Here is a 20,781-nt window from a genome sequence, read left to right as displayed (position 1 = left end):
ACTACTTTGAGCAAATGTGCTTTGTTATCTTTATTTCTCTAGCTATGCATTTGGGTCTTTTTCATTACATTCCACTTCAGGTTGCTAACGACGATGCTTATGCCAGTGTAATTGTCATTTCCTGTCTTGCTTCTTCTCCGATGAATATTCAATGATCAAACATGCATCTGAATTTGATGATGTGTTGTGCACAATTTGGGGTTGTGTTTCCTTCACAACTCAATGCATAGGAAAATCAAATTTATATTTCTAATTGTTTTGATGTTGAAACAAAGTAGTGTTTACTCATCCCTGAGCTCAGGATAGAAAGAAGAAGAAAGGCAAGAACTACTACCAACACAAATTGTCTCAATGATTCAATATTTGACATAAATACTTTAAACTTAATGCAAATAAGAGCCAACAACAAACCTCACAAGAAAATAATCCACCACCATTCAAACTCTTTCTAAACCATAAATGCATTACACTATCCAACCAACAACCTTCATCTTCTTCAGAAGATATACTCTTGACAATTTTATATATTTCTACAGTTTATTCCAGACAGGGAGGATTACTTTGCCATCATAACCTTAACAAACTCTTCATAGTTGATTTGGCCGTCGCCATCCACGTCGGCCTCCTTGATCATCTCATCTACTTCCTCGTCGGTCAGTTTCTCGCCCAGATTTGTCATCACATGGCGCAGCTCAGCAGCAGAGATGAAACCATTCTGGTCCTTGTCGAAGACACGGAACGCCTCTTTCAGCTCCTCCTCGGAGTCAGTATCCTTCATCTTCCTAGCCATGAGGTTCAAGAACTCTGGGAAGTCAATAGTTCCATTCCCATCAGCATCAACCTCGTTGATCATATCTTGGAGCTCAGCCTCGGTCGGGTTCTGACCAAGTGATCTCATCACAGTACCCAGCTCCTTTGTCGTGATGCAGCCTAGAGGTGAGCCGAGTTAGTTAAAGGGAGGTTTGACCACATAGGTTGTGTCTAGTAGCTAGTCGAGAATTCATTAAGCATATTACTTAAGCCCTTGGATCTTCCCAAAAAGAAAGAATTATCACTAAAAGCAAAATCAAGACAACAAAAAAATATCTACACCTTTGTTGTGAAGCATAGACAAAATGGTATAGCTCTTAACGTATTACACAACACCAACAAAACCCAAGCATCTTTTACGAGATTAAAGAGGTGTAAACATCAGAAAACCACCTTCCACCCTTTACCTCAATTGCAACTCAAATTGTATTAGAGCATATTCATATCAACTACAGCAAACGTGGTCGAATTAAGAAGCATAATCATATTGAATATGTTCATACTCTACCTCCCTACGTAGACTAACTAATCTGATTTAATCTTCATATTTACTTTTATGCATCCCAAATCAAAAACCACCACTTTCATTCTCCTAAGGAATCATGACATTCACAAAGGACCACCAGCCTGAATCTAAACACTACAGCTCGGTTCCCTGATGATCGAATAAAGAACCATCCACCCTGGAAGTGGAAGAAGCGCCAGAGAAAAACCATACTATGGTGAAGACAATTGACACAGTTACACTACGCCATTTTCCTAACGAGGAAATAGTCAAAAGGAAACCAGCAACCCCATTCAAACACCACCACACCCATTTTTCAGACGCCGAACTTAACCATCAGCCTAAATTACCAAACAGCAGCATACTCAATTCTACTATGAACACTGCAACCGCACTCAGGTTTAGATAATTTATCAAAGCCACAGCTCTAGTCCATGTAAGATCAATTTCTTTTCATCTATAACTTTGATTACGATACCAAAGCAGATCTATGGAAAACTACCCATCCATCGAAAAAATTAGCCACTAAGAGCTAACGAGCTCGCATGACACACATAAAAGTCCCAAAAACAGAAGATTCAAGCAATAAAAACCTAATCCCAGTTATACCTAAGTATCAAGATACACTTTTTTTTTTAACAGAAAGGGATAGCTGGAATTAGGTTTTTATTGCTCGATTCCAATCAATGTTTTTATACTTCAACCTCCCAAATATTAAACATATGCTATTTCGCCCAAAAATTCAATCAATGTAAACGTATTAACAGATAGTATATCTAAACAGAATCAATTATTTTAACCGCACAAAAACAACAATATCATATCCAGCGCAGAAACAAAGCAAGCCATGATGAAAGAGAGATTAATCAGAGAGAGAGAGAACCATCTCCATCCTTATCGAAAAGGCTGAAGGCCTCCTTGAACTCAGAGATCTGATCGTCCGTCAATTGATCCGCCATTTCTTCTCAACTAACCTTTTATCTGTATTAATAAATTATGGTTCGGATTTTTTTTTTGTCGATGAAATGAGGAGGAGAGGTATGATGAAACTGATGAAGGAGATAACTACGCGGAGTGCGATTAAGTCAGCGTTATATATCAGCTACACAAACTATCAAACAAATGGGATGAATGAAAAGGACAGGTAATTAAAAGTCGATAGATAAATATAGTAGAATTTCGTAATTTTATTTCCTTTCGCTTTTAATCCTCCTTCCTCCCGACTTTCCCGCTTTGCCCTTTAATATTTCTGGTTTTAATCATTTTTCTCCTCGAAATTTCTTGCTACCTTATTGTTTCACCTCATATTTCAACATACTAGTGGACAAAACAGCGTCAACGACATAGATTTGGATATGGTTAATGTTTAATCGTTCTAATTTGTAAATTTAATTAATCGTCATTTCTTTACAAATACTACTATCTCAACAATATGTTGGGGGCACAATGGTTATTAAACACCCGGGACATATTTTCTGCCAAAAACATCCAATTGTCTAATATTGATTTTAATAAATTCGCAGGAAAAGAATTAAAGATGTATGGCCTCTTTACTTTTCTGTCTCTATCTTCAGATCCAATAATACTAGGAAACGCGTATCTAACGCGGAGTGTCTTTACATTGCCACGTAATGTATGGATTTGGGCCGCTTGATTTTAATTTAGACCGGTCCGTATCTATTGGGCTTTTGTATCTCACGGCTGGCTAAAAACAAGTGCTTCAAATCTACTTGTCCTATACTATACTTGATTCATCCTCTATAAATGTGGTTTGATTAGCTAAGGGTTTGACTATTTAGATAGAGTTGTTTTTTTTGGTGAATTGAATATAAAATAGAATAAGGGACCATATTTAAAAATGAAAAGTATTACACGTTTAGGAACATCAAATATTTCTAACTTACATGAGATTGAGAATAACGAATAATTTATTAGTAAATGTGGTTTGAAACTTTGAAGGGACAAATGATTAGCTAAGGGTTTGACTTATATAGAAAGAGTAGTTTTTTTTTTGGTAAATATCATAGGGAGGTCATATATAAAATAGAATAAGAGACCATATTTCAACATGAAAAGTATTACACGAACATCAAATATTTTTAACTAATTAATTAGGTTCGAGCCAAAAATTGCCGTTGAAAAAGGACGGTAGTTACAAAACTATTACTCCCTCCTTTCCTTCATTGGAATCATTTTTCCAATCTTGAGAACTTCCATTGCAGTAGTTAAGTTATTCTTATATATATATAGTAGTAACACCTTTTCTAACTCTTACTTTACTTTTACTTAGTCTATTCTTTCTAATTGTTCACTTTTTATTCTATTTTCTCTAGCTACTTTTTTTTATCTCTATTACCTTTTTTATCTATCTACTTGACATACTACTTGCTACTAAATATCCATTTCTTAAACTCTGTGCTGAAAAATTTCGCCTCAACTATGAGATAACCGAGAGAGTATTTTTTATTAGGCTTTACCTTTTCTATATACGTAGAAATACAGAGTAGGTTTCAATCTCTCAATAAAGAAATGAGAATTCGAATACAAATTATCCAAAGACAAAATCATTTATGCGGAATGAAATGTTAAAATAAGAAATGTGCCGAGGTTTTTTGTCACTGTTGGCCCTAATTTGCAATATTTAGTGATAGATTGTGATAAATTTTACAAGTCGACTCTATTTTGATAAATTGCTGTATCAATTTATAGATTATTAACACGACTTTCAAATCCAAACCTGTAAAAAATATTGCAAAAATCGTAACATCAAATTTGTAAAAAATACTACTCCATTCTTTAGCAATACATGATAGGTAAATATTGTTATAATGCATGTACACTAAAAATCAAGAATTAAAGATTACAAATTTACAACGATAAATGAAAGAAAAGATCTATAAACAATACTTCCAACTTGAAATAATAATCGTATCCGTTGACAATTGAAACTAAAAGATACTCCCTCCGTCCCAATAAATATGAAACAATTGGTTTCCGGCACGTGATTTTATGCAGTTTTGTTTTGTGAGTTAATGAAAAGAGAGTAAAGTAAGAGAGATGGAAAAGTAGAGAGAGTAATGTTTCCATTTTAGGAAAAGTTTCAAGTTTAGTGGGACAACCAAAAAATGAAAACGTTTCACTTTTAATGGGACAGAGGGAGTATATTACAACTATCCCATATCGGTGTACAAAGAGAACTGAAATCACTATATAAGTCTCATGGGCCATTCCTCCTATCACCAATTGGTTTTAGGATGGATCCCATGGATTTCTATCATCGTATCAGAGCGGGTCGCCGACTGTGGGCAAATTTAACTGACCCAGCAGTATATCTGAAGCGAAACCGAAAAAATGACTGACACATCAGTATATTTGGGCCGAAACCAAAAAAATGACTAACCCATCAGTATATCTGGGTTTATAATTTGGGCCAGTGTCCAACCGATCGGGAAAAAAAATTGGGCCAATCGTCCAACCGATTAGAAAAAAGTTCAACCCCTCCAATGTTCACCTTGAAGGGTTTGAGGGAGGGTGTTGACAATTGAAACTAAAAGATACTCTCTCCATCCCAAGGAAGATGACCCCTTTCTTGGGGGGCACGGGATTTTATGCAAATTTATTTTGTATGTTGAGAGGAGAGAGTAAAGTAAGAGAGAAAGAATAAAGTAGAGATAAAAGTGTTTCTATTTTAAATAATGAGTCATCTTAGTTGGGACAAACTAAAAAGGAAAGTGAGTCATCTTCAATGGGACAGAGGAAGTATATTACAACGAACTGAAATCACTATATAAGTCTCATGGGCCCTTCCTCCTATCACCAATTGATTTTAGACGGATCCCATGGATTTCTATCAGTATCAATAGCAACTTGTCCCCAAATGCTAAACTCATACCATCTCTTACAATTGTACAATAATGGGAGCTGTTCCTAGATTGGAATCTTGTACTTGGGTTGTTCAAGTTTGCCAAAACCATAATAAAGTTTACATCTTCAATACAATAGTAAAAATCATATACTGTGTCATTACATATACCATCATTATAATATAAGATTATGGTTCTTTTTTATTACACTCCAGATTATGACACAATTATTAACATAAATTATGATAAGTAAATCTGATTGTAATAGATGAAACTCGACTAATACACGTGATGCATGTGGCATGCTCATCACAGCTAGTGGGCGTTTTTTTTAACAAAACAAAGATATGATCCTAGATTTTATTACAAGAAATGAATAAACAAATTACAAAACAGTGCTAACAACTCTTTTGTATATATATATACTTATCATACACACTACTCCCATCCAACCTGCTCTATTTGGCATTGTTCATAGTTCCAAAATAACAAAATCTGCTCTTTCCTTTTTGGCATCGTACATATTCGGCAGTTGAAGAAGAAGACGAACAAGTGATTTACTGTAATTTTTTTTATAAGCTGATTCATGCTTTCTTGGCTGATTGTGTGTGTTCATAATGAGTTGAGATATTGATCCTCTTAATCTTGTGCTGTGGCAATCATTTTCTAGTAAATTTATAATTTACGCAGATTTTGACTTATGAATTTATTGTGCATTTAGGTTCTTCAAATGCTTTTTTAATTAGTAGCATGTTAATTATGAGATCTACTGTTAATAAATTCTAAATGTTTGTATTAACTCTGTTAGGCTCAAATTTATAGTTGCAATAGTTTGTGTTTTCATCCACAGAAGAGACACTGAGTCATCATAAATGGAGGCAACGATGAAGGAACAGCTGCTGCCGAACAATGGTGAAGATCTAAAGAAAAAGATATGGAATGAGAGCAAGAAAATGTGGATTGTTGCTGCCCCTGCTATCTTAATCAGATTCTCAACTTTTGGGGTAAATGTTGTCAGCCAAGCTTTCGTAGGCCATATTGGTGCCACGGAGCTTGCTGCATACACGCTCGTCTACTCGGTGCTTCTCAGAATCTCCAATGGCATACTGGTATATAAATATTCATACTTCAGAAGACTTCCTTTAGGCCTCATAGGGACTAATGTTTTTTGTTTACATTTTGTGAGCAGGTTGGCATGAATAGCGGATTTGGAACGCTGCACGGGCAAGCGTTTGGTGCTAAGCAGTACCATAATCTGGGGATATATCTCCAGCAAGGGTGGATTGTGTTGCCTACCGTCTCGACTATACTCTGTCCGCTGCTAGTTTTCGCTGCTCCGATCCTAAAAGCGTTAGGCCAAGACCAACTCATTGCAGATACCGCGGGAATCATAGCTCTGTGGTTCATTCCATTAACGTTTTCGTTTGCTGTGCTATGTGCCTCCAATATGTTTCTGCAGTCACAGAGCAAGATCATCGTGCTCTCGTGCTTATCCACTTTTTCCCTATTAGTACACGTCTTCCTCTCGTGGCTTCTCACCGTGAGGTTTGAATTTGGATTGACTGGTGCCATGGTCTCAACCACTCTGGCGTATTGGATCCCGAATGTAGGCCAGATTATCTACATTGTCTGTGGTGGCTGTCGGGAGACGTGGAGAGGCTTCACAGCGTTGGCATTCAAGGATCTCGGGCACACAGTCAAGATTGGTGTGACCTCGTGCCTCATGTTCAGGTTCGGGTTCTGTTTTGGTACTAAAAAGTGTGTCGGTTTTAGTTAGCGTGACGTGATTTGTTTTTAGCCTTGCAATGGCAGCCTCGAGTTCTGGTACAATGCAGTGGCGATTCTGTTGAGTGGAAACATGGTGAATGCTGAGGTTTCTGTTGATGCTCTTTCTATCTGGTAATAATAATAATTAAGCAATGTCTAGTTTTATTATGAAATTAGACATTTCTTTTTTATATATATGTGTCATTTGTTTCAGCCTCAACATGAATGGGTGGGCTCAAATGATATCCATAGGTTTCATGGCTACTGCAAGGTACACATTTTACATATAGATATGGTGTTAGGTTTGGCAAGATTGTTGAGTTATTTGACGTTCGGTCGCACTACAGCGTTCGCGTGGCTAATGAGCTGGGGAGGGGAAACGCGGGAGCAGCAAAGTTTGCGATTCTTATGATACTAGTTACCTCATTTTCCATCGCGCTTGTGGTGTTTGTGCTGTTTATGTTGTGGAGGGATCAGCTAGCTTACGCGTTCACAACAAGCGAGGGAGTGGCGGGGGAGGTAGCACGTTTGTCGCCTCTTCTTGGGTATAGCTTGCTTCTCAACGGCGTTCAGCCTATACTTTCAGGCGTGGCCGCGGGGGCGGGACGACAAGCCACGGTCACATATGTCAACCTCGCATCCTACTATTTGATAGGAATACCTTTGGCAGTTATACTTGGTTTTAGCCTAAATTTGCAAGTTCAAGTGAGAATTCTATTGCTAATTGTTAATTAGTTATGATTATAATTATTTGACAATAAAATGTGACTAATGTTTGTTTGATAGGGTGTCTGGATTGGGATGATAATCGGGTCGACTGTCCAAACCGTTATACTTGTCGTCATGACTTGCATGACTGACTGGGATGAACAGGTAAGTAAACTTGTGTATAGTTTAGTTTTAAAAAAAAAACTTATATATAATTATATCAAAACTATAATTCATCTTCATCTGCAGATTCGTCTAGCACACAAACGAATCAATCGCCCACTCATTTCGGAGTTGCCTCAGAATTGAAACCTTAATTCCACACAACACAACCATTCTACTTCAATTTCATCTATTATTTGAATTCAGATTTTCAATATTAGTAATTTCTTATGGTAAGGGTTTCGAGCACATTTTGGGATGGATTTTTTCAGTTCCTAAACGACGGACGCTTTAGGGATATAATTCAAGACAATATTAGTATGATCACAGTTGCTCACACGACATATATCATTTTCAATTTTCCACAGGACATATATCATTTTCAATTTTCCACCAATATCATTTAATTAATACTTTATCACATTTGACATACATTCATATAGCATTGAGTCGCATAAATAGCCCAATTAATACATTCATTTGACACTACGTAAAACGCTTGCCGTGTGGCGCCCGTTCAAAATCATATAATATTTTCAATCGCGCATGGACCGATCGAATATCACATTCTTTCTGCCGCGCGCGGACCGATCGAGATATTTTGGTGCACCAATATATATCACATTGCCACCGCGTGTGGCCCACTTGAGTATATATAATGGTTCCCCCGCGTGGAGACCGATCGGACCCACATATAATCTTGTTCTTGTACCATGGTACACGAATATTTCCATCGCCTTGACTCATGCTAAATTTGCAATCAATATGTCACCCACAAGTGTATGGGGTATGTAGCACGTGGCAAGTTGAAATTATCGATCCTCGAAGACTAAATGCCGGCTTGAGTACTACGATGCAACTTTGAACACTTTCTAGACTAATAGAAGGGGTTTTTGATTTTTCTTAAGCTACGAGCTAAGAACAAAGAACAAGTAAGCAAATAAGAGCAAATTAGGAAACTAAAACAAATAAATGGTAGTTTTCACTCAAATTGGGAAGGTAGGGATATGGATCCGTTGGTATGGATCACGGGTGTTCACCTCGGGATCATGCTCATCTATTGGGTCTCATGTGTGGCTAGGAAGGTCGGGTTAGTTGGTTAGACCCCCTCTCGGGTGCATCTAACGCGTTGATCGGCCTCTAATGTCGGAGTCTCCTCCCTACACTTCAAGACCGACTCCTAAGACCTACGGACCCAAGCCCTCTCTCTAGCTATGCATCTCTCAATAACATAAAACGCACGAAGTTGTCGATTATTTAACAATCTAACCAAACATCTCTCAATGACAATGATTAGAACAAGACATCCAATTGGTAGCTAAGCAATTAGACAATGAAAAAGCCCAATAACCAACAAAACCATCACAAAAGAGATAGATAAGCATAAATCAAGGTTTAACCCATGGATTCCATACAAACTTCACCAATATCCTTAGTAAAGACTTAGCTACTCATAATGGAAGCTAAAACAAAAGTAAATACATGAACATCAAAGGAAAACATAGTAGAAATGGAAAATAGAACTCCCTAAGGTGGACTTGATGTTGGGGAGAATCTTTCTTCTTCAATCTCTTGAAGATGGAAGCCTCCTTGCCTTTAATCCTCTTGAATCTCTCGATTTCTCTCTCTATTTTGTAGTGGGGGAAGTTAGGATTCGAAAATGAGTGAGAACCCTTTTATACTCGGAGTGAAAAAGGGAAAAAATGGATATCTGTGTAAAACGCCCGATCGGGCGATTGGCAATATGAAAAATGCCCGATCGGGCAATCCGGAAATATCGCGATGTCAGCCAAAAACGCCCGATCGGGCTTTTTTCCGGATGCGAAAAGCCCGAACGGATTTTCTCTTTGGAATTCTCTATGCTTCAAAACGCCTGATCGGGCATTTCTTCGGATGAAAAATGCCCGATCGGGCGAAGTCCATGAAATCATCCATTTGCTCCGTTTTAACATGTTTTTACTTCAAAATCCCAACAAACTCATTATTTCATCAAATCAACGACTATATGGGTTAAAACCTATTATAAACACCTTAATTCAATAAAAACATGGGTTAAACACCTCTAAAGCATCCTAAACTATGAGATTGTCACACGTGTGGACCGATCGGACTTAAGTATCAAACTCGAGCATGCATCATAATGTCCTACAAATATTTCCTGCGTGGAGACCGATCCGACTCAAGTTATGAACTCGAGATGGTGTACAATTACCCCAGAACATAGATCCCAAAACTAAAATGATAGTAGTAATGTACATAACATAAAAATTCACTTCAAATTCTTATTTATGCTTCTGTTTTACTTTCGATTAACACAAATAGAGCATAAATACGTGTAGCATGTAAGAGCATCCACAATGGTGGCGAGCGGGCCGGCTAGCCGATTCCCGGCACTGGTCGATCCGCTCGCCGAACCATTGCAACCGGCGAGCGTTGGCCGATCGGCTGGCCGCCATTGTAGGCGGGCGATCGGACAACAATTTTTTTTTAATTAAATTTTTGAAACACTATATATACGCGATTTTCACGTCATTTTCATTCGCACCACTTGTGTTAACGAGTTTTCTCTCTCTCCTAATTTCTGTACAAGAGCAACAACGCGAAATGAGTAACGCGGGTGGTAGTAGTTGTAGTAATGGTGGGGATGCTGAGGAGTACGAACGGCAAATGAACGAAGCATTGGAGGCCTATACGTCCGGTGAGATAGACCGGCTGATACAAAGGCTTTGCAGCTGGCGGTACCTCGACCTCGACCCGTTGTCCACCGCCGAGCAGTGATTGATCGGGATCACCAAGTTGCACATTAGCGGCTATATGACGACTACTTCGCTCTGGAGCCGCGGTTTGGGGCCAACCTTTTCAGGCGGCGTTTTAGGATGCACAGGGAGCTGTTTATGCGTATCGTTGACGCTTTAGAGCAACGATACCTGTGTTTCCAGTTCAGGTACGACGCGGCGGGCAGACCCAACCACACCCCTATTCAAAAGTGCACTGCGGCAATCAAGCAGTTGGCCTACGGAGGCGCGGCAGACGTGTGGGACGAGTACCTCCACATCGGTGAGACGATTGCCCTGCAGTGTCTGAAGTATTTCTGTGAGGGCGTCGTTGAAATATTCAAAGACCAGTATCTTCGAAGGCCTACCTCGGTAGATTGTCAGGATCTGATGCAGATGCACGGGGAGAAGCATGGGTTCCCGGGGATGTTAGGCAGCATAGATTGTATGCATTGGGAGTGGAAGAACTGTCCCGCCGCCTGGAAGGGATTCTAAACCACCGGCTACAAGGGAAAGAATCCCACGATGATCCTCGAGGCCGTAGCTGATTATTAGCTGTGGATTTGGTATGCGTATTTTGGGGTAGCCGGGTTGAACAACGATATCAACGTCCTCAACTCGTCGCCCCTTTTCAACGAGCAGTGCCAGGGCGTCTGTCTGGCCATCAGTTTTGTCGCCAACGGCAACCGGCATGATATGGGCTACTACTTGGCGGATGGGATATACCCTAGGTGGCCCGTCTTTGTGAAGGCGATCAGATGCGCAAATGAGGACAGGAAGGCCTACTTTGCGAAATGACAGGAGTCGGCGTGCAAGGATGTGGAGCACGCATTTGGTGTGCTCCAGTCCCGATGGGCGGCAATTAGGGGTCCAACGCGTTTGTGGCATGTCGACTGCATTGCTTCTATAATGTACGCATGTATTATCATGCACAACATGATAGTCGGAGATGAAGGTGTACAACTGACTAGTTGGGCCAATGACGATGAAGCCGGTCCAAGCCATGGCGTGGCCACCCCCAACGTTCAAAGGGGGGTACCTCACGATGAAATCGGCCGCCTCCAGGCACATGCCGACATGCGCTAAGTGGATGCTCATATTCAACTCCAAAAGGATTTAATTGAAGAGTTTTGGGCGCGGAGGACTGCATGACGATAGTTTTTTTTTGTTTTACGTATTTTTTTTATTATGTAATTTTTTTTAATTAATGTACTTTTTTTATTTTAATGAAATTAATGAATTTTTCCGTATATGTGTCGTAAATTTAATTCCGTATTTTGTTTTTAATTTCGAAAATTTAGTTGTTTTTTTAATTTTGATTGTTGTGCTAGCCTATTGCTTGTCCAGTTGCTTGTCCTGATGATGTGGTAGGTGAAATTTTAGTGCTGATGATGTGGCAGGAGTAGTTGTGGCTGGCCTATGGCTAGCCTAAACCCATTGTGGATGCTCTGATCCAATGAACCAATTAATCTTTTATTTCCTAATTTAAATTGATACGTGTGGCATACGACTTGTGTGCATGTTTTATCAAAAAGGTTGTGGGTTGTAATGATGAAGAATGGAATGACACTTCCAATCATTCCTATGTATTAAATACTTTGTTTTCGTCTTTTTGATCACATTTCTCCTGCTACTATGGATAGCAAGCATACCGGCCTTTTTTGCTAGAGCTACCAAATCTCCACACAACTATCGAGCAACGAAGACTTCGAACAATGACCATCTGGCCTCATTGGCAACGACTAGGGCCAAAGACGTCTTCCCACACTACGGGGGGGCCATGCAGCAGAATCCGGGACATAGGCTCTGTGAGGTATTCTTGTAATCATCTAATGAGCGCAGCGGAAATTGCATACAAGAATAACAGATCTAGATTCATAATCATATTGCAAGTTGAGCATGTAAAACGCAACGGAATTATATCTTACTTGTTGTGTCGTTATCTTCCATTGATTGTACGAATCCTGCAAGATGAATCCACCACTATCGAGGTCCACGTGTATTCTGATCCGATGCAGGAACAATTCTTCGGTACAATCGTTCTATAGAGAAAGCTATGAAATCTCTTGTTGAACGTACGTATTCTTGCGCCGCCTTATTCTCTCAGAGAATTAGGTTTTCTATATCTTCTGTTCTCTACAATAGAGCATATATATAATAGAACAATTGTCACATTGGGCCTAGCCCAATAGAATTATTTCCTATTAATCTAATCTAGCCCATTTTCTTTCAATCTCCCACTTAGACTAGCATTAGATATAGTACGCAACTCTAACTTTGTACCCTTGAGCAAATCAACAGTACACTAAAAGTGTGACCCTTTAGGCCCCCATTATCGGCGCGATCAAACCGAAGTCTGCACAAAACACCTAGACTGCGTTGGCAGCATAGCTCGATATATGAAGGACGTTTACGTGAATTCGGTAAACAAGCCTTTACACAAAGTTTATAGTAATATCCTTCCATTCACGAACCACTCGATTGAGCCTAAGATTTGTCATGTGTCATCCAAATAACTCAATCACTTTATCTCATCTTTATTAAATGACTCATTCGATCATATTCAATTACTTTAATCGAATGTATCTTTGCATTGGCCAATGACTTAGTGGTCAAGTAATATAGAGAATTTGACTTGGCTCAACTACCATTTTCATTTATCTTATGATATACCCAACACAGGTCCGTGTCTCAATCCTCCTTTGGGAGGCAAAGCGTTGGACAATATCAAAGCACACCACTCAACAAACAAAATGTGTAATGACCTCAGATCCAAGGACTATTACATACTTTATGCACTAATAAACCGTAGACACTTAACAAAAAAGTTTAATAGTAGGGTATACCAATACTCTCCAAAGTATACCATGTGTCCATCACGAGTATCAAATATCTCATAGTTGTGAGAACAACTATATTCTCGAAGAATGTGATGCAAACCCCATGCTAACCTATAACATATCATCAATATCCCATTCTTGATGATCATTGATTAGGGCCATTTTAGAATTATACTATATCATTAATGTCTCACACCATTAATGACAATCATAATTCCAAGGAACAAATATTTAGAATAAAGACAAACATTTAAACAATTATTCCAATAAGTGCACAAAACCCATAGAAATAAAATTTTCATAGAATGTGATCAAGTAATAATGTCTCAATACAAAATGTTTCTAAGACATATAAAACTTTAACTCCCACTGATTCAAAGCCATCTACCAACATGCTTAACACCCAACTTCTCAAAGTGCTTGTTGTGTTTTGCTATACATAATGGTTTGGTGAAAGGATCAGCCAAATTATCATCAGTGGGTACTCTTTCTAATTTTATGTCGCCTCTTTCAATTATTTCTCTAATCAGATGATATCTTCTGGGAACATGCTTGTTTATGTTCGTAGCTCTGGATGTTTTGCTTGCGCAACAGCACCAGTGTTGTCACAGTACAAAGGTGTTGCACTACTGACACTTGGAATGACACCCAGTTCTTTAACGAACTCTAACAAAGCAATAGCTTCTTTGGCAGCTTCAGATGTAGCAATATACTCGGCTTCGGTGGTGGAATCGGCAGTTGTACCTTGTTTGAAACTATTCCAACTCACTGCTCCACCATTGAGGATAAAAACATATCCAGACTGAGACTTATAGTCGTCATGGTCTGTTTGGAAACTAGCATCAGTATACCCTGTAATTGATAACTCTGGTTGTCCACCATAGACTAAGAAATATTCTTTAGTCCTTCTAAGGTACTTAAGAATAGTCTTAACAGTTTTCCAATATTCCTCACCAGAATTTTGCTGAAATTTTCCTGTCATGCTAAGCGCATAAGCCACATCTGGCTTAGTGGATATCATGGCATACATAATAGATCCTATGGCCGAAGCATATGTGATCCTTTTCATGTTGTCTCTTTCTTTGTCATTAAAGGACAATCCTTCTTTGATAATACAATGCCATGTCCCATAGGAAGAAAACCTTTCTTTGAGTTCTCCATTGAGAAGCGCCTTAGCAACTTGTCTATGTAAGTGGATTGTGATAATCCTAACATCCTATTTGGTCTATCTCGATAGATCTTAATTCCAAGGATATAGGAAGCATCACCCAGATCCTTCATCATAAAGGAACTAGACAACCATTCTTTCACGGATTGCATCATGGAACGATCACTTCCCATAATCAAGATGTCATCAACATATATTATAATAAAGACAACGTTTCCATTCTCGCATTTACTATAAACACATGGATCCTCTTTGCTTCTGACAAAACCAAACAATTTGATTGTTCTGTCAAAACAAATATTCCAACTCCTCGAAGCTTGCTTAAGTCCATAAATGGACTTCTTTAGCTTGCACACTGGATTTGGCCTTTCTTTCGATACAAAACCTTCAGGTTGTGTCATATAGACATCGCCTTCTAATTCTCCATTGAGAAATGCGCTTTTGACATCCATTTGCCAAATATCAAAGTTGTAGTATGCAACCATTGCAAGTAATATCCTAATGGACTCGATCTTAGCAACTGGCGAAAAGGTTTCATCATAGTCAATGCCTTCGCGTTGACTATAACCTTTTGCCACTAACCTAGCCTTGTAGGTTTGTACTTTGCCATCTGCATCTCTCTTCTTTTTGAAGATCCATTTGCAGCCTATTAGGTAAACCCCATTTGGCAAGTCAACTAGTTCCCAGACTAAGTTGAAGTACATCGAGTCCATTACAGATATCAAGGCTTCAAGCCACTTCTCTCGATCGGTGTCTGACACTGCCTCGGTATAGGTCTTAGGCTCATCGTCATCTAAATGAACTTCATCATCTTGGTTCTCAACCATTAGATTCAGTCTCTCAGGTGGAAGACGAATCCTTCTAGGCCTATTGAGTTGGTTTTCTTCTGGCTCGGGCTGTTAATTCTGAATGTGAGTAGGTTCAGGAATATCACTATGATCTTCTTGAGGTAGAGGTGATGCAACTATTGTATCATCTTGTCTTTGATGCATCTTATTGTCTTGAGGAGGTTCTTCGAGAGTCCCTCTAAAGTCTCCTCTAATAGTAATTTCCCCTCCCAATAGATCATCAAAAACTCCCACTGAGTTATTGTTCAAACCAATTGACAATACCTCATCCCCAATGTTATCTTGTGGTTCTTGAATTTCTTCAAGATCTACAATGTTGTGACCTTGTTCCTTTAAGACATAATTGTCTTCAAGAAACGTCACATTCCTAAATTATCACCTTGTGATCTCTAGGGCAGTAGAATTCATATCCTCTAGTCTGTTTAGGATATCCCACAAAGTAACACTTCTCACTTTTAGATTCCAACTTATCAGTCATTTGTTTCTTAACAAAAGCTGGACAGCCCCAGGTTCGCATATAGTTAAGACATGGCTTTTTGCCATACCATAACTCATATGGTGTTTTCTCAACTGATTTAGATGGAACTCTATTCAGAATGTAAATAGCAGTCAATAAAGAATGACCCCAGAGAAATAAAGGAAGACTAGCTAAACTCATCATGGATCGAACCATATCTAATAATGTTCGGTTTCTCCTTTCAGATACTCCATTCATTTGTGGTGTATCAGGAGGTGTCCAGTTTGACTGAATTCCATGTGATTTCAAGTAATTGGGTAGAATACCCAGCACATTAGTTTTGATGTCAATCGCCCTCTGGCGCTGGTTAGAGACGATAGCCTGGGCGGGCTCGCCATCTAAATGGGCAGTGAGCCAGCCGATCTTCGGGTCATCGTCGCCTGCGTTGGCCATATCTTCAATGCTTTCCTCCTCTGTTTCTGAGGTTGACTTTGGTTCCTTCTTAACTGACGAAGTTCACTCCTCGTCGCTCTCCGAACTCAGGTGAACTGGATCCCCTGTTGTAAGCCCCGATCTGGTGGTAACTGGGAATATCGCTTCCTTGACCCGCCAACTAGTCTGGGCGCTTCTCCAACCAGGTGAGTTGTTCCAGTGTCCGAACCGGTAGCTCCTGTTCATAAACTGAAAAAAGAAACAAAAGAAAACATAGTAAATAAACTATTTACACCAAAACATTTGCAAACACACAAATAACACCATGCATCCCCGACAACGGCGCCATTTTGAAGGCGACTAGAGTAGACGTGCGGTTTTGTGTGATGTGATTTGTGTCACTCGATCTAACAGGTCCAAAGGATGCGACTAGACTTCAGAGGCTAGAAGATCATGAAACTATCAGAAAGGGGTCGTTGGGTGCACTCTATTCCTTCAAAAACCTCAACCTACTATACTACAACTTAGCACAAGGAAGTAAAGGATCGATCCCACGAGGATGAAGGTGTTACGAAACTGCATTTGAGAATGTTTTGGGAAAAAAGGGTTGGCTGCTGCCACGCATTTTTGTGGGTCGAGAACTTAAAACTACTGGGTCTGAGAGATAGAAAAACTTTACTCTACCTACTGGGTCTAAGAAACGAAAGCGTACGGAACATACATGACTTAGAGAAACTGAGATATTTTAAAGTTCTAAGGCAACTGGAGTAAACTTAACTAGACAGACTTTCCTAATTTGGACAGACAAGCATACAGCGAAAAACAAGACAAGTTTCCTTAAACTACCAGGGTCTGGAAAAACATGCAGAAAAGTAAAAAGACAAAGCAGATCGTACTGACAGGGCCTGGAGGACATGCAGAAAAAGTAAAGTACATGCAGAAAAGTACTGACATAAAGCAAATCTGGTTCTAACTACCAACAACTTCATCTTCTTCGGGAATCAAACGAGAATAGCAGATAAAACAGAGTATTAAACACCATGAAAACATAGTAAACTTTAGATCTAGACTTAAAACGAGAAATTAAAGCCTAAACTAACAGATCTACGCTACTGGACCTAAAGGATGCAGAAACAGAAAGTAAATAGCCATAATCATGCACAACGTAAACAGCAAACACCAAATACGTGAAACTCCAACTCAGATACACCACGATTCAACAACTCCAGACATCTCCATATGCAAATCCCCAACCTCCATCAACAAACCAACAGATCTCAGCTCCAAACATCCAACAATAAACAAGAGCGAAAGTAAAAGCAAGAAATAAAGATCAACTCAGCGAGATCCAACAAAAGCAAACATAAACTTCCATAATAACTAGAAATAGGTCTGAATCCAGTAGATCAAAGCAAGAACTAGAGTTATGAAACTTAAAACCAACAAGTTCTAACGAAAGCAAGTAAAGATTGTTTCTTCGCCTTCACAAGGCGGTGTTACACAACAAAATAACAACGATGATGAGAACCACGGTGGCCAAAATCCTCCATCTCCAAGTGCGCAGCAGACGAAATGAGAAATTTGAAGTGTGGAACTAAAGCATGGAACGAAAGCTAGAGCTAAGAAAGTGTAGAAGTGGCTGTCTTGTTCTTCAAGGTTGAGCTCTTTATATATGTGAGGCTCTGATCCCTAGGGTATCCCTCTGGTAATTAGACGCTTTTGCCCTTGAGCAAGACTCTTTAAAATAATATGCTCATGCTCCATTCTGCTACTGTCGCCAACTTTTAGTTCTCCCAGGTCCAAACAACGACTTCTGATTTTTACTTCAATTTCATCTCTTTTGCATCTGCCAGGTCAAGTAACAGCAACTCCTTGGTCCAGCAGATTTACTACGCACCTGAACTCATAAACGCACATTAGCGCCCAAAATGCACAGAATCTTAACCCTAAACCAATGCATGAAACGAGCCTTATCAGCCTCCAAACCAATTGTAACAACTATTTTACAATTCTGTTTATCAATCTAATTAATATACGTCGATAAATTATTTTGGTTGCGAGGGCTACACAAAATAATTTAAGCAAGTCAACCCCATCACACGATGCCAACCATGCATCTATGAATTAGCTTAAACCTTGTGGATTTAGAGTAAACGCGAGGGCGTAAAACTCATGGTCGAAAAGGCTAGGATCATCAAACACTTATGATGGACGACGCGTTTGTTTCAAAAACAAGACTTATATTCACATAATGTTGGATATTATGTGAATATAATATCCAACATTAAAACTCAAACAATTACTGAGCGCCGCCTACCCAGACATAGTATAACACGGTCTCTAACTACAATAGTTAAAAAATAAACAAATAAGCATAAATCGAATAGCATGCTTATTACATAGGATATCAAATAATGCTCAATGAATAAAATCGAATTTTATTCTCTAATTATGTAACAGCCCGCCATTTTAGGGTATAATAAATACGGCGACTGCTACCTAGGCAGACTTAAAAGCAACACAACATAGGCTAGGGTTCCACTTAAAGGGATTTGACCAAAGTATTAAATGCACTATTAAAGCAATAGGTCAATGGCTTAATCAAGGAAATAATAATGGATAGATATCATGGAATATGCTCAAAAGGCAAGGGTTTAATATAAATCCAACAAAACGCATTATGTCTCAATACCCTAATTCAAAAGGAATAAGTTCAAATCAACCAAAAGATAATAAGTGTCATAATTCAGCGGAAGCAACCAAGAGATAAGTGAAGACATGTATGAAGACACAACTCCACTTGATGTTTCAGACGATCATATCATTATTAAATTTATTAGCTCAACACCGCCAAACGCTCGTCATCGCTCAACCTGCACATAGGGAAAACACATGCAAAGTTGAGTATTTTAAACATACTCAGTGAACTCATGCCAAAACGTTTTAATAGTTATGCCACCCTTACCATAGTGAACTCGAGTTTTTGCATTTATTTAAAGAATATCAACGAGTATCACAAAATCATTTCATGGACTGACCAGTCAAACAATACCTCTCATTTTCTCATCAATCAACAATTTCATGGTGCGACGAAAGTGTGGCCACACTATTCACCCACGAGACCGGCCGACTAGCAAGGAAGACTCCCAATCTCCCGTGTACACTAGCCTGATAGGGTTTGCGGCCCTACTCAGACCCGAATTCGTTTATATAGCCCTATAGCCTAATGGAGCGCACTCGCAAACTAGGCATCAGACACACACAATATCCAAAACAATCACAGGCATGGCATAACAGTTTAATCCACCCTTATTTCTCCACTTTCATAAATTTGCAACATAAAAGAGTTTAAGAATAAAGCTCACCTCGATTCCTAGATCACAAGTATGTTCTTCTTCTTGCTATCACTCCGTGAGCGCGAGTTAACACCTTTTTCGATAGAACGAACGGTAGAAACAAAGTAGTAGCCTTGATTCTTCAAAGATTCTTGAGTTTCAACTTCAATTCTTCTCCAAAGATGAAGAAATATTGGAGAATAGTAGAAGAAAATTGAGAGAGAGTGAGAGAGAGGGGAGAGACGTGATTTTGGGAGTGGGGGCGTGATTTTGGTGTTCTAGGTTTAGGTTTTGCCTCTTATTTATAGAGTGCAAGATATAATCCCATAATTAAATAAATAAAAGATTTGGAAGAGATTTGGGAGAGGAATGGCGTTAAATCTGGTGAGGAAAAAGGGGATTTCGAAGTTTAGGCTGTTTAATTAGCCTATGATTTAATTTAGATATTTCACGGAGTAGAATAAAATATCACGGAGCAGAATAAAAATAATAAATCTCCCACTAAAAATAGGAAATAGGCGTGATTTATTGATTCTTCCACAAAGAATCAATTTCAAATATTATTTAAAATAAGATATGGCAAAGATCTCCTTAGATATGGTAAGATATGCTAGGATATTTGAATTTATTTATGGAAGAGAATAAACAAGGGATCAAATAATATAATAAAATAATCACTTCTCTCATAATATTGGAGATTTTCGAAAATCTCCTTGAATTAAGCATAGGGGTCGAAAATTTCATGGAATAAATAAAGAATAATCGGACTTTGGATTTAATTTAAATAATTATCCCAGACAAAAATTAAATCCAAGAAAAATAGAATTCCTTTCCAAAATTGGGAGGGGTCAAAAATTCCATGTAAATAAATAGTGATCCTATTAAATCTCACTCAACCCTTAGAACAATAATTGGCCAAAGTATTATTTCGCCCTGTATCAAAATATTCACATATCCGCATCACAAAATCCACCATTCAAATTTCACCTCCACTTCACATTTTCCAACGACTTTGACCATTCCACGGCCACATCATATTTTCCACAGTATTGACTATTCAATAGCCACGTCATATATTCAACCAGTTTGACTATTCAACTCCAATTCACAAT

At 38.8% G+C, this 20,781-nt stretch overlaps 2 protein-coding genes and 1 pseudogene across 2 annotated transcripts; 1 reads left to right on the top strand and 2 right to left on the bottom strand.

Annotated features, from left to right (window-relative positions):
• Positions 1-328: 328 nt before the first annotated feature.
• Positions 329-2,398, bottom strand: LOC125195787 (calmodulin-2). The gene is made up of 2 exons (XM_048094020.2): positions 2,199-2,398; positions 329-930 (listed from the first exon to the last, which is right to left on the bottom strand). Exons 1-2 carry the CDS (start codon positions 2,272-2,274, stop codon positions 557-559), a joined length of 450 nt encoding a protein of 149 aa, XP_047949977.1. The 5' UTR covers positions 2,275-2,398; the 3' UTR covers positions 329-556.
• A 3,242-nt stretch (positions 2,399-5,640) lies between these two features.
• LOC125197041 (protein DETOXIFICATION 21-like) lies at positions 5,641-8,159 on the top strand. The gene is made up of 8 exons (XM_048095736.2): positions 5,641-5,740; positions 6,029-6,287; positions 6,368-6,909; positions 6,991-7,077; positions 7,160-7,216; positions 7,293-7,650; positions 7,732-7,818; positions 7,903-8,159. The coding sequence occupies exons 2-8, from the start codon at positions 6,051-6,053 to the stop codon at positions 7,960-7,962; spliced, it is 1,428 nt and encodes a 475-aa protein (XP_047951693.1). The 5' UTR covers positions 5,641-5,740; positions 6,029-6,050; the 3' UTR covers positions 7,963-8,159.
• A 5,826-nt stretch (positions 8,160-13,985) lies between these two features.
• On the bottom strand, positions 13,986-14,498 carry LOC125195042 (secreted RxLR effector protein 161 pseudogene; annotated as a pseudogene).
• Between the last annotated feature and the right edge of the window lie 6,283 nt (positions 14,499-20,781).

Source organism: Salvia hispanica, chromosome 4, assembly GCF_029641045.1.
Source record: "Salvia hispanica isolate PSC_SH4W2 chromosome 4, Shi_PSC_v1, whole genome shotgun sequence".
Taxonomy (NCBI): Eukaryota; Viridiplantae; Streptophyta; class Magnoliopsida; order Lamiales; family Lamiaceae; genus Salvia; species Salvia hispanica.
The sequence above is the reverse complement of the archived record's forward strand: the minus strand, read 5'-3'. Positions and strand labels throughout refer to the sequence as shown.